Consider the following 14,416-nt stretch of genomic DNA (forward strand, 5'->3'; position numbering starts at 1 on the left):
GAAAACAGCGATACTTCCATACATTAAAAACACTATAGTCAGGATTGGCAAGATACTGGACAAATACGACATAAAAACCACCTATAAACCACACCGAAAGCTAGCCCGTTGTCTACTACCAGTAAAAGACAACAGAACTACAGGCTCCTGGAGTATACCACATTGAATGAAGCTGCAGAAAGTGCTATGTTGGTGAAACAAACCGTCTGATCTCCACCCGCCCAAAAGAACATATCCGTCACACCAAGAATCAAAACACAGATATTTCAGCGCTAGCCAAGCATTCCTACGAAACAAGACACGGAATATCATTTAACAAGACCAAGATCCTAGCAGCTATCCCTTGGAATCTAAAGGAAAATCCGCGAGGCTATCGAAATCAAGAAACATCTGAACAATATGAATTTAGAAGAAGGATCTATAAACAGTTATTCTTGGATGCCTATTATACATAGATTAAGACATACAGACAACATAAACACGCAGGTCGAACCTCCTATTACATAACGGCGCGGGGAAACCCCAGTACCCGGCTGTGGCACATACCTTCCAAATTCTCACGAGACAGCCAGGGGGCTTACGTCAGCCAGAAGGGCTAGGATATACAGACCACGGTCAGGAACCACTCTTTGTAGTGTGATTGCTGCCTGAGAGACTGATTACCTCGGATCAAGTAGGGGTATTTCAGTTGCCCTGACAAAGAATACTGCAATGTATTTGAAACATCGGCAAACTGTACATAATGTAAATAAACAACAACACGGTTCAACCCAGAAAATAATGGGTAGAAAATTATAATTAAGAGTAAACTTCGTGAATGGCCTATTACCCTAAAAGAAAGACACGAAGTATTTTAATATAGAAGAAAGGTAGTGACCGATAACAAGGATTGTTGGCTGTCCATTCAATTATCTGCATTGTGTGCATCAGTCTGTCTTCTGCCAGTGTCTGTCTACCGCAACTGCTGTTGCCCCACTGCATGTTGTAGAGATTTTTGAATTTGCGAATAAATCTGACTTATGGTATTTATTGCATATAATGCTTCTGAGTTGGCAGTTTCTTGTAAAGGTTACATTCCGATTACGAAAATAGCCCAACCGCCTAGTAGTGTGGATGTGCATGTGCTTTACAAATATTGACAGTTAAGTGCCACAGCATAATATGTCACATTCATTGCAAATACATTCTGATCATGATTTTACACACAGTATTTTGATTGTTATATTTAATTATCTTGTTTTACTTGGAACTGCTGTGATGCCAAAATTAAAGAATTTCAATTTATCTTCAAATCCTGGTTCTTTGGAGAAAACGAAAACATATACGATATCGATATCAAATAAAATATTGATGTTTTAGTATCTCAGAGTGCTTCTAAGTGCAGTGGGGGAAAATCTTGCTGCCAGGCAATGGGCAGGACATTCGAGTATATTGGAGTATATTGGGTTATTTGCAAGCTATGGCATCACACTATCCTGTAAAGTCTCCAGACAGGACTCTTCCATTACAGTTCCTGCAAGAAAGCATTACCGAATCAAATCACCCTCAAAGTCTCTGAATTCTGCTTGCATTGCTTTAAGGATTTTATCCAATAGTTGTAGTGAAGAATATGTTAGAATAGCATATTTTGGAATTTTCCATTCAATCATCTATTACGGTACTGGTCTCTGGGGCTGCTACAAATCAAATCTTGATGTTATTTTTCTAATACACAAACGAGCTATCAGAATAATATCGAGACATAACAGGTTAGATCATTGCAGACCATTATTTAAGAGAATAAGGATACTCCCAGTACTAAGCATATACATCATGCAATGCATTCTACATGTGAAAAAAAAAAACGGCAGTTTACAGAATAGAAGCATATAAATGCATATTCCTGTGGTTTTCGTCTAAATAGTTTGTTTTTCTTCGCATTCCCCACCCCCCACCCCACCCCCCCGAATACGGGTCCTGACCATCCTTAAGGTTCGAAAAAAGAAATAATTATTATTGAAAAGCTTATCTGGTGCGAATAATAGAACCGCAGGTTTTTAACCTTTAGTGAGGTCATTCACACACCCTAACTGGCCTCTGCCGGATTAGAGTGCGACTCGTCAGATAAGCTCTGGAAGTCCCAAGAATCCTTTCACTTTGAAATGTATGGTATTTTAGTGGTGTGCCTATTTTGGGAATCAGAATTGTTTAGGTGGCTTTTCCCATGAAGTGGTGGAAGATCCAACCTGGTCAAGTGAAGTTTCTGCATTCTACTCTCAGTTCTCAGTTCGTAATCGTATCTGTATGAACCTTATTATTATTTATAAATTTCATTTTCCATATTGACAGATTCAAAGTATAGATAAGAAATGTGTTTTTCCACCAATCAATACACAATTTATTTTAATAGATTAAACTAGTACCGGTTTCGGCTCTTTAACGGCCATCATCAGCTAGTACATAATTTGTTTTAGCCATTAGACAATTCACAAGTTGTTATTATATTAGAACACAACAAGCCTTCAAACACATCGGCACAAGACTTCCACAACAACTATAACTACAACAACAAACGTAGATGAGAGAGGTGTTGCCACCAACTACTTCTAAATACAAGCTCGAGACCTGCTGTTTGCTATATTGAAACTTGCCATAGTATATCACAAGTTGGGATATATAACACAACAAAATTTCTTCATGACAAAGGCCCATATCAATATGATGTACACCAGTTTCAGAATGTTCTCGAAGATTACCTTACGCAGCTAAAATCAACATAACTTAGAAACAAAAGGAACTGCACAGAGGACAGAAGAATGGAATCTATGTAGCATGAATTAAAAATTTTAACAAGTGTCTACCTATACGTACCATTTTAATGTGTTGAAACTTTTTAAGTGTTATATATTGTGGCCTGTGTGTTTTAATATGTTTTACATACTCATGTTCTAATTTGTAACTTTTTACCATGACTACTGATATTTTAATGATATGCTATTGTATACATTTCCATCCCCCATTAGACATCCAGATGCCTAATACAATAAAAACTTGTGAATTGTCTAATGGCTAAAACAAATTATGTACTAGCCGATGATGGCCGTTAAAGAGCCGAAACCGGTACTAGTTTAATCTATTAAAATAAATTGTGTATTGATTGGTGGAAAAACACATTTCTTATCTATACTTTGAATCTGTCAATACGGAAAATGAAATTTATAAATAATAAAAATTTATAAATAATAATCCGTATGAACCTATCGAGTTCTTGTGATTTCTAAGTACGCGATGTCTAAAGTAAAGGAATCTCTTAGTGCTTTACTCCGACGATGTGCCAAGGAAGACCCTGACTCGTTTTCTACTGTATGTAGGATGCTAAATGGTTTTTGTCACCTATTAAATACATATAAATTTTTACATTTAGGAATTTATCATTAATTCCCAATAATAAATAATAAATAATTAATAACTAACTAATAACTAATAATAAACAATTAATAATTAATTCCTAAATGTAAAAATTTATATGTATTGAATAGGTGACAAAATAAACCATTTAGCATCCTACATTCAGTATCTTCAATACAGATTTCAATGATTTTTATCACTTGCATCATTTTCTACTGACGGGAAAATTCTTTTCTTCAAAATGTGCGAAAAAGAGGAACCGGCAAGTTCTGACTGACATTTTCACATCTACGTTCTTAAAGATATTACTGGTCAAACAGTTGAAATTTCAAGTAAGCCGTACGTGTAGCATACCGTGCCTACCTACTAGGTAAGTAGAGAGAAGTCTAAGAATTCAGAGTATAGACATGTTAGATCCTCAGATTTTACATTTCCGAGGTAGAAATTGACATTTGGATTTGCTGGTTTTTCACGGGATCGTTGAGAGGATGTTCGTATTTCTACTGCAATATTTGAAAATAATTTCATAGTCCACAATGCTTTATTTTTGTTCATTCAATGTATTTTTCTTCACTTACACGTACCTACCTATTTATTTTCAGATCAAGATTTCGAAGGGTTTTCAATTTTCCCAACATAAAGCCATAAGTGGGCACTGAGCAAAAGTCAAAGAATTTAAAAAAAGGAAATCGAAGAAACAAGCACTGATAAAATCTTTGTTCAATCAGCAACAGCACTCAGACGAGTTCTCTTCTAGAGTTTGTAGAGCGTTCTTAAGCGCCAACATACCCTCTACAAGGTCGAACATGCTGAGATTAGAGCTCTCTTCAAGGACTTTCCAGGAAGAGAGTTGCTTCACGAGTCCATCCTACGTAAAAATTAGGTTTCTTCAGAATATGAAAAGGTACGAATTCGTGCACGATTGCCGTAATCCGCATTCTCGTTTAAACAATTTAGAAGTAATTTTAACATGGATCTGGCTTTGTCGTAATGAAGGTAATCTCTCGATAATACTTTCAATTCACGAAGAATATTCATTCAGGTACTTTTTTCACCAGGTTCTACACGCAATCAGGGACAACATCGGGAGCCACCCAATTTGATTATCTATTGACGAGACCACAGACAGTTGTGGAAGATACATGGCCAATGTTATTGTTGGAAAATTCAGTCCCAGTGAACCGGGGAAGGGCCACCTAATTCTGTGCAGCGAGCTAGATGTGACAAACCATGGAACCATTGGCGAACAGTGCAACCAGCTCTGCGTAAGTATATTATTGTTAATTTATTTTTCGAGCGTTTTGCTAAAGAAGAATCAGTGCAGTCTGGCTATAATTTCAATGCATTCTACGTATGCTCAGTGAAGACTCCGATAGTTCTGATAGTTAAATATCTCTTACAGTCGTACGATATGTCAGAATCCCATTAACTGAACGGTTCACCCTTCATTTTATGCATTCCCGTTTCAGGCTTGCTGTGGCCAACCTTTTCAGATTAGGAGGTAAACAAAGTACTCGCATTGGTGACTGACGCTGCTCCCTACATGATTAAGGCTGGGAAGAACCTCAAGCTTCTCTACCCGAAGATGTTACTTGTCTTGCCCATGCAATGCACAGAGTTGTTGTAACCGTCCAGGCTTCTCCAGCCCTACTAATTTAATATAATATCATTTTACACGATATCATTTGATATCAAGTTTATCCGCCATCGGCAATTATTTGTAATAACATATTTATTCAACGTCAATCATTTGTAAACAAGGCATTTTGGAATCATATTGTATATATGATAACATCGTTTTATTATTTAAATTATTATATTATGTAGGATAAGAATTCATTATGTTGTAAATACGGTCAATATGTTGAGACATATTTGTTTTCATTTCATCTCATATTTGTGTAAACGGAGGGTTATTCTTGAAGCTTGGGATTTTGCATGAGTCATGGGTTTATTTTATGACCAAGGCTAGTAAACAGCGACCCGCGCTCGAGGCTTGCAAGCTGGTCAGCTATATCATCGCCACGCCTTCTGGACTTGTCGAGGAAGAAGAGAAGGGGAGTTGATGCTTCGATCTATTGAATCAGATACTTCGTTGTATATGAGTTTTAAGACTGAACTGTTACCAAGAGTGGGGGTGAGCCCGGATATATACTGATTCTCAACACGAGAACGGGACCTTACAACCTTACAACCTAACTACGGATACTCCATCACTACTACTTCTACTGTGAACATCTACTTTGAACGACGTGATTTGATATTTGAAACAGTGTGTGGTCGCTCCGCGACAGAGTTATTTTTGTACAATGTGTTATCACTTCGATACAGTACTTAGTTGCGGTAATGTTATCGGATTTGCGTGAAACGAAACAAGCTTACGGCTTGTGTTATTTTCAGTAAATCTTCTGGACGAAGAACTATGTTTAGTTCAAGTCTACGGAATTTTGGTACAAGTCTGTACCGTATAAATAGTATAGCTCAGTTGGATTGAGATTTCTACTAATATGGAAAAATTCATATCTCTGAATTTTCTCCTCATACGATCAACGCTGATCAGTTTTTACAAGTATAGGGCCAATGTCTAATTTAAAGACTAGGCATGTAGGGAGTGCTAGTCCAGATAGCCCGTACCATATCAGAGAAGGAAGGAAGGATGTCCATGGAGCAAAGTCTACATCGAGAAGAAGAGAACGAGTAACCACGGAAACCAGATGACTTCAACGGAAGCTGCAATTGGTGAGCTTCAATTAGATAAAGCAAGCAATAGTAAATTCAGTAAATTTTAAATTCCTCCACGCTTTAAGGAAACTTTTCCGATTCATCTCATTTTTTTTTTGTATAATAAATTCATTTGTATTGTATATTGCGTTAATTTTCTTTCTTAAGCGATACTTAATGGTTAATTATTTAAAATCCTACCCCTGTGATTTAAGTATAAGTCTCTATGCTAGTAAATATAAATTTTGGTTTACAGTTTTAACTGTAACCATGGCGCCCAAACATTACATAGAGAAATGGGGAACCATGGAATGTTTATTGTTTCTATTTGCGTGGCAATTTGCGGGCAAGCCACAAATAGTTTATTTAATATTCATGTGTCCCAAGATAATAACTTTCATCTCCCCAAGTGTTGTCTTTACGAGAGGGAACAGTTACATTGTTGAGGAGCTGTGCAAAAAATCATCCAGCGTCATTTCTTCTGTCAAGAAAATTTTCGTCAAGGCTCCTTCTCGCGTCCATGCCTTCAAGACGATACATTCAGAGCTCCCTTTACCTCCCGAGCCAATATTGACGCGATGGGGAACTTGGATCTTGGTTGCCTTGTATTACGCTGAAAATCATAGGGCAACTGAAGAGGTAAGACTATTTGAAATGTTTAAAATCTTCTCATTTTCGAGGTTTTCTCTATCATTCTTTTCATACCTTTTTTGTTTACTCCATCAAACGGCGCCTAATTTTGTAATTTTCTCACTTATTCTCTTCGGCTAATGTTTTTCAATTACATTTTTTCCAGGTGACCAATACGTTTGATGAGGCGGACAGCAAGTATATCACGAAAGCTAAGGCTGCTTTTAAGATGAAGGGCTTGATGCCATCCTTGACTTTCATAAAAGCCTACATGAGCGTCATTCCTGAGGCCAATCTAAAGTTGGAATGGCGAGGGATGGAGTTGGTTGAAGTGCTCGCTACAATACAAGGAGTCATCCAAGATGCCGACTCGTGGCCTGGAGAGACTGGGAAAACCATGAAACAAAAGTTGGAGTTCGTGCTGGCTCAAAATCGCGGTTGGAGTGCAGGGTTGGACTTGGAGAGGATGCTACGTGGCGAGTTTGCACCGTCAAAGGATTTTACGAACTACTCTGCACAAGAAGCAGCATCATTCAAGTATTTACCTCTCATGTCAGTTGACGTCCAAAGATCTTTCTCATCATTGAAACTTTTATTGACTGATTTAAGAAAATCATTCAAAACTGAAAACCTAGGAAAAATTCTTGTTGTACAGACCAATGCAGGTCTACTTCATTCACTCACCTAATTGTGAACATTTTGTAAATGAACTTTTAAACTGTAACTTTTATAAGAAAACTTCTCATATATTTACTTGAAACTTGAATGTGAGTATATCACAGCGTATCATACATACAATTAGAAAATAAAGCTCGAATATAAAGATATGTTATTGGTTTTTTCGTTTCACTTTCCTTTCTATAGTTTTTAACGGTGTTTTTTAAACATATTTAACCGCTTATAATGGGTTTTTCGAGCATATCTGTGGAGCATATGATGGGTTTTCTGAGCATATCTATCGAGCACATAACACATGGTTTTCAAGCAAATCTGGAGATTTTATCGAGCATATCGATCCGAGCCCTAACAATCACTATTACCAGGCACGAACAAGAAATAATATTTTTCTTGAGCACAAGAGTAAAACTATTGCCTTGAGACATGTAGACTCTGTTGGAATCAGATTATATACTAAGCTTCCAAATAAGATTAAAGATATTAGTCCCTTCAGTTCATTTACCACAGGTTTGAAAAATCTTCTGCTGAGTAGCTGCTTCTACAGTACAGAAGAATACCTGATGAAGTGCTGGTAATGATGCTATTACTTATTAACTTGTTAAACGTTCTTAATATCTAGTAACGGGCGCCAGGAAATGATCTCCGCAGTGCCTTCAAGACGCTGCGTAAGGTAGCTACAGCAGTTTAGTTGGCAGCACGGTGTCATATCTGTCACCCTCACTCGCCGACAGGCCAACGTCAACAGGGTAGCAGTACAGGGAAGGCCACATATGTGAGTTGTGGGCTGTCGAGATTGTCACTGTGTATTGCAGTAAGCCAGCGTTCAGATAGATTATTGGAATAGTGCAACAGGATACATGAGGTAATGTTTACTAGTGAAGAGAGAGGTTTTTTTTTGGTGGAATACGCTTTTCACAAAGGCGATTGGTTTACACAAAATGTAAAACTAAACTTTCAGGCGTGGTTTCCTAATTCAAAATGTCCAAACCGGGATACAATTTGGGATTTGACAAGTAAATTTTGTGTGACCAGCTCAGTTCAGGATGTACCAGGAGCAGCCAGTCCTACGCTTTTAACAGATGAAAAACTTGATGAAATTTCCGATATATTGCTGTGAAAGTCTTCGACAATAAGTGTACACGTGTTGAAGTTTGTCTTCGAACACAAGGACAACACTTTGAGCATCCGTAATGAATTGCTGTGGTGAGTACAAAGTTTATTGATTGTTGTTTGTTGCAACCGTGCTGCCAACTTCACTGCTTATGCTGCCATGTGCAGCAGCATGTAGGTGCTGCGGAGAACTTTTTTTTTTTGTATTGTAAATATTGATTATTAATATTATTTTCAAAAATTAGGATGTGCTGTCCTAACAATGAGGTATTTGGTGTTCTTGTTTTGTTTTATTCCTGGGGAAAGGTGTTAAACAGGGTTGCTGCTTATCACCAACTTAGTTTAATATTTACTTGGAGGAAATTATTTGTGAAAGCTTGGATAGTAAAAGAGGTGTCAACGTTGGAGGTAAGAGAATTGAATGTATAAGATTTGCTGATGATATGGCAGTAATAGCTGAAAATGTGAAGGAATGCTGAGAGAATTAAACAAAAAGTGTGAAGAGTATGGAATGAGCATAAACAAAAAGAAAACCAAATTCATGATACTTGGACGTAAAGGTGAAAAAGCGACAGTCAAGGTAGGGGGAGAAATTATTGAACAGGTGAATGAGTTTAAGTATCTTGGAAGTATTGTGACGGAAGACCTTCACTCTACAACAGACATAAAAGCTCGAATTGCTTTAGCCAAGGAAAGCTTCAACAAGAAGAAAAAACTGTTTTGTGGCCCACTAGAGAAAGATCTGAGGAAGAGACTTGCAAGGTGTTACATATGGAGTATAGCTTAATATGGCGCTGAAACATGGACATTAAGGAAGGAAGAACACAGAAGAATAGAGGCTTTTGAGTTGTGGATGTGGTGAAGAATTGCTAGCTAGTTGTTTTACGTCGCACCGACACAGATAGGTCAAACGGCGACGATGGGACAGGAAAGGGCTAGGAGTGGGAAGGAGGCGGCCGTGGCCTTAATTAAGGTACAGCCCCATCACTTGCCTGGTGTGAAAATGGGAAACCACGGAAAACCATTTTCAGGGCTGCCGACAGTGGGGTTCGAACCCACTATCTCCCGAATACTGGCCGCACTTAAGCGACTGCAGCTATCGAGCTCGGTACGGGTGAAGAATTGAAAGTGTAAAGTGGTAAGATAAAATATTGAATGAGGAAGTTATGAAGAGAGTGGGAGAAGTGAGGAGCATGCTGACCGTAATCCAAAATAGGAAGAAAAATTGGATAGGGCATAATCTAAGACACAACACTTTACTATGAGTAGCAATTGAAGGGATGATAAAAGGAAAATGAGGAAGAGGAAGGAGACGATATCAGTTATTAGACAGCATTAGAAAAAGAAAGGAAGATTATGCAGAAGTGAAAAGGACATAAGATCGAGAGATATGGAGGTCACAGCCATGATTGGACCTGCCGGATGGCAGAACAACCTATGATGATGATGATTATTCTTTTTCAACATGTTCATTCATCATCATGTCCAGCTCCATGGCTAAATGGTTAGCGTGCTGGCCTTTGGTCACAGGAGTCCTGGGTTCGATTCCCGGCAGGGTCGGGAATTTTAACCATCATTGGTTAATTTCGCTGACATGGGGGCTGGGTGTATGTGTCGTCCTCCATCATTTCATCCTCATCACGACGCGCAGGTCACCTACGAGCATCAAATCAAAAGACCAGCATCTGGTGAGCCGAACTAGTCCTCAGACACTGCCGGCACTAAAAGCCGTACGCCATCTCTCTCTCTCTCTCATCATCATCATCATCTTCTTTGCATTTTTCCCATTTATGTGGGGTCTGCTTTCTTGCAATGTTTCCTTCACTTCAGTCGATCCCTAGCGTCCCGAGGGGTGAGTTTGGTGAGCCGCATGTCATCTCACCCTATCCAGCCAGCGTGTTTGAGGTCATTATTGTGTATATATTATATTATTGTTAGTATTAAGAAATCACTCAACAATTCCTACACTGTTGGAATATTTCAAAATATATTATTGTACAGTCTACGGAAGCTAAATAAATGAATGAAAATCATCCCCACCCCAAACAAGGAGCCCAGGCACACACAGTTCTTTCTGGATAATCTCTTGTCGGTTTTTGACTGCCCAGTACATACAGTTATGTCTGTCCACACAGCCATTAATTTGAAGCATCCTTCATCTGTTCAAAGTACTGATTTAGCGAAAATTACATAAGTAGCACAGTGAATCAAAAACAATTCGCAAAATTCCAGTCATCTGTCACAATAATTTTCATATAGAACATGCAGTAATTGTGGGTGGACCATTTTGAAGTGTACAACTAGCAGAATACAATGCACACTTGTTCTCAGTATTTGCAGCTCATCTGACACATTCAGACAGCCATTTACATTCCATGCACTGGTAATTCATACAGCACATACAGTAGTATCGATATCCAGAATATCTTAAATATTAACTTGAATAGCAAAGTCACAAGAATTTCTTTCCCACATGAATAATTTTGTGAACAAATAAGGAATCTGTAATAATGACAGAAAATCTAAAGTTGTCATTTCTTTGGGCTTTTCACAACAGCTTGTGTAACAATTTTAATATTCCCTTCGGTCAGTGCAAGGTACGGCCTTCCCGACTGTGGAGCAAAAGCAAAGCTAGCCATGATTTCAACTTTCATACTCACTTTACGGAACTGTTGTCATGTTTGCAACAGACTTTCGGGAAAAACATTGGCCGTGCATTTATCAAATTTTAACCGCAATTGTAGCATCCAAATTCCCCCTTCTTTAGTAAATCTACGCATCATGTTGTATAGGAGGCAAGTGGCCGACTAGAAACAACAGTTGTTTTAGTTCTTTGGTGCATATAATTTTGGCTATGGTAGATTTAAGGAACATGAACTGAAACAACAGTCACACCATGAAACTGGGTTGTCATGTTCAATCAGAAATGATGTGAATAAACATTCTGCATATATAACAAATGCCATTGCTGGCAGGACCTAGTGTTTACAGTGCACTATGTCTTCTGGTATAGGCTTACTTTCATAGATCTGTCTTTGTCTTATCCTTGGCTTTGACAATATGAAAGTGACTGAGGTATGAGTGATGCTAGTAATGCCATTCCTTATGCAGCCAGTCCCTGCTATGAATGGTGTGAAAATGTTGCTCACAGGGTCGGTTGGTGTATGCATTTCAGTGGGCTTGGCAGACTGATATGTAACAGCAACTCTGGCTCGGTGAGGAAAGCAATGGGAAACTACCTCACTCCTCATTTCCCTAGTATGCCTCTTCAGTGATGCCTAGGCCATCTATGACAGCTAATGGCAGAGCTGTTGAGGATCCCACCAGCGGAATCGCTGACGGACTGAACATACATACATACATACATACATACATACATACATACATACATACATACATACATACATACATACATAACAAAAGTAAAAGTATCTCACATTTAAAAAACAGCATTCGCTACAATGTTAATTTTAAGTAGCCCTGGTGGGTTTTTTAAAATACTCCATATCCCGCCTGCAGTCATTGAGACCTGCATAAACGATTGTGAAGTCACTAATGCATACAAAGCATGTGATATTCAGAAATCTCTGAAACGTGTGAACAAGGCCATTCTACACTATAACTGTATTTTTTAAATAACTTTTCACCTCTTATGAAAGAGACATAATCATAAATTAATAACAATCATCCACATTGTGATACACACATTATAAACAACAGTACAAGGAACATTAGACAATCATTAAACAAAGCACGTCATGAAAATGTCAATACTTTCCGTGCCCTGGAAACTGACACAACACATATTATTGATGTCCAGAATACCGGTATCAAAAATATTAACTTGAACAGTAGTCAAAGAACTTTCTCATATCCATAATTTCATATTTCATAATACAGGTAAGGAATCAATAATAATTACAGGAAATCAGAGTTGTCATTTAACTTTCAGCAGGTCCATATGTATTACGTGCACTCTGATGCAAAGATATTCTACACAGAAAGCACACTGCACCTCTCAGATTCAATTTCAGCTCTCTTAAAGGTGTTAGAATTCTAAGTATGTACACAAGGCAGAATAAATTACTTTAAAAGCAGTATTTAACAAGATGGTGAATCCTTTTTTTTTTGTAAATGTTTATGTTTGTGCCACTTACCTGTCTTCTTCTTCCCATCGACTGCTTCTTTCTTCCTTATCCCTTTCTCTGTCTCGATCTCGATCTCTGTCTCGTTCACGGTCGCGATCCCTGTCACGCTCTCTCTCTCGTTCACGTTCACGATCCCTGTCACGCTCTCGTTCACGATCTCTTTCTCTATCCCTTTCACGGTCACGATCACGTTCCCGGTCACGTATGGGCTCAATGTCTGGACGACCAGTGCGGTCTCTTTCCCAGCGATTCTCTCTTTTGCCAAAATCTGAATGAAAATAGAAACAAAGATCATCAATGACATCCTAAACCTCAAAAAATATAATAATGCAAAACAAATCTGTATCAACAAAGTTATAAAGCAATTAAAACTCTTGGATTATTGGGCAGGACTAGTTCTGGGAGCTGATAATGTTACGAATAATTCTGTATGCAGAAGTACTGTAGAATCTTAGAAAATGGAAAAATAAAAAAATATCAAGAAAAGTTCCAAGTATTAAACTTATTGCACTTGACCACACACCAAAACAGTTACTTGTAATCTCATACCTCTCAAAGAGAGCAGCATACGCCGTGTACATCCACTGTTTGAGAAGTACGAGCCTGGAGTTCAGCTCAGTTTAATAAGCAAGTGTCTACTGAACAGAGTACTTTTCAATGGTTTCTGTTAGTGCCAAACAATGTTGTGTCAACAATGTAACAATACAGCAGAAGCTGGAAATAGGGCGTAAACTTTAAGGAGGCAGCTGTATATATATGGCATGAATGAATGATCCAGGATATCCGGAAAAACAAAGGCAAAATAATTTTTGTGAGTAGCTTCGATTCATTCAAGGGTTTGTCAAAGTGGAAAACAATGAAAATGTCCACCTACCCAGAGCTGGTCAGAGCCATGTTGGAATGGTTTCAACAGAAACAAGCAGAAGGTACTCATGTACAGAAAAACCTCGTTAATTTGAAGTCGTTGGGATGCAAAAATCGGACTTCAAATTACGTGATTTCAAATTAACTGCCAACTCTTAATTCAGAAATGCTAACTTTTCCCGCATCAAAAAATATTCTAAGACCCATCCTGCATGCAATTAACCTTGGTTCACAGTTTAAACTCCTGAAATGCCATGAAAAAAAAAACCTATTTCTAAAATGTATCCAACAAGGTGCATTTACAGTATTCAAATTCACAATACAGTATTCACTTGGATAACTCACTAACAAACATAACCTCACGCAACGAGGGGGAAAAAAAAGCATGATTCAAAGATGAAGAGAAATCTATGCTGGCTCCCCTGAGCAAGTCCTTGATTCATTGGATTACTGAACTGAATGCATTTTAGACGTCCTGTACTTGCACGGAAAGTACCCGATGCCCTTAAAACATCGTGGTTTATCAAACTTTCCTATTAAGTTAAAAAAAAATTCATTATTCGTCGGTATTGAACCAAGATTATTACAATTTATTAAAATTTGTATCCACCTTATTCAATACATTACAATGTTGTTAAGATGAAATTACAACATATATTTTATCAGAACTAGTTTCAACGCCTTATTTTGTGTCATCAGCTGATATACATTTTAGGAAACATTGGCAAACACATAAGTTTATCTACGTCACATAAAACAAATTTTAAAAAACATATTGATAATCTAAAAAGAATCTAAGATCCTACAGTCAGCTAAGTGAACTTGAAATACAAGATTTCATGAAATTGGTTAAGTTACTTGTAAACAATAATTACTTC

The 14,416-nt window shown here is 37.9% G+C and overlaps 1 protein-coding gene across 8 annotated transcripts in view; it reads right to left on the reverse strand.

Annotated features, from left to right (window-relative positions):
• Positions 1–14,416, reverse strand: part of ZAP3 — a 491,484-nt gene that overhangs the window by 125,315 nt on the left and 351,753 nt on the right. For all 8 annotated transcript variants that reach the window (XM_067155237.2, XM_067155235.2, XM_067155234.2 and 5 more), the window contains one exon: positions 12,684–12,942. In XM_067155237.2, the coding sequence (XP_067011338.2) occupies positions 12,684–12,942 (259 nt within the window). The remainder of the gene's footprint in view (positions 1–12,683; positions 12,943–14,416) is intronic.

The sequence above is a fragment of the Anabrus simplex genome, chromosome 11, assembly GCF_040414725.1.
Source record: "Anabrus simplex isolate iqAnaSimp1 chromosome 11, ASM4041472v1, whole genome shotgun sequence".
In the NCBI taxonomy this organism is placed as follows: domain Eukaryota; kingdom Metazoa; phylum Arthropoda; class Insecta; order Orthoptera; family Tettigoniidae; genus Anabrus; species Anabrus simplex.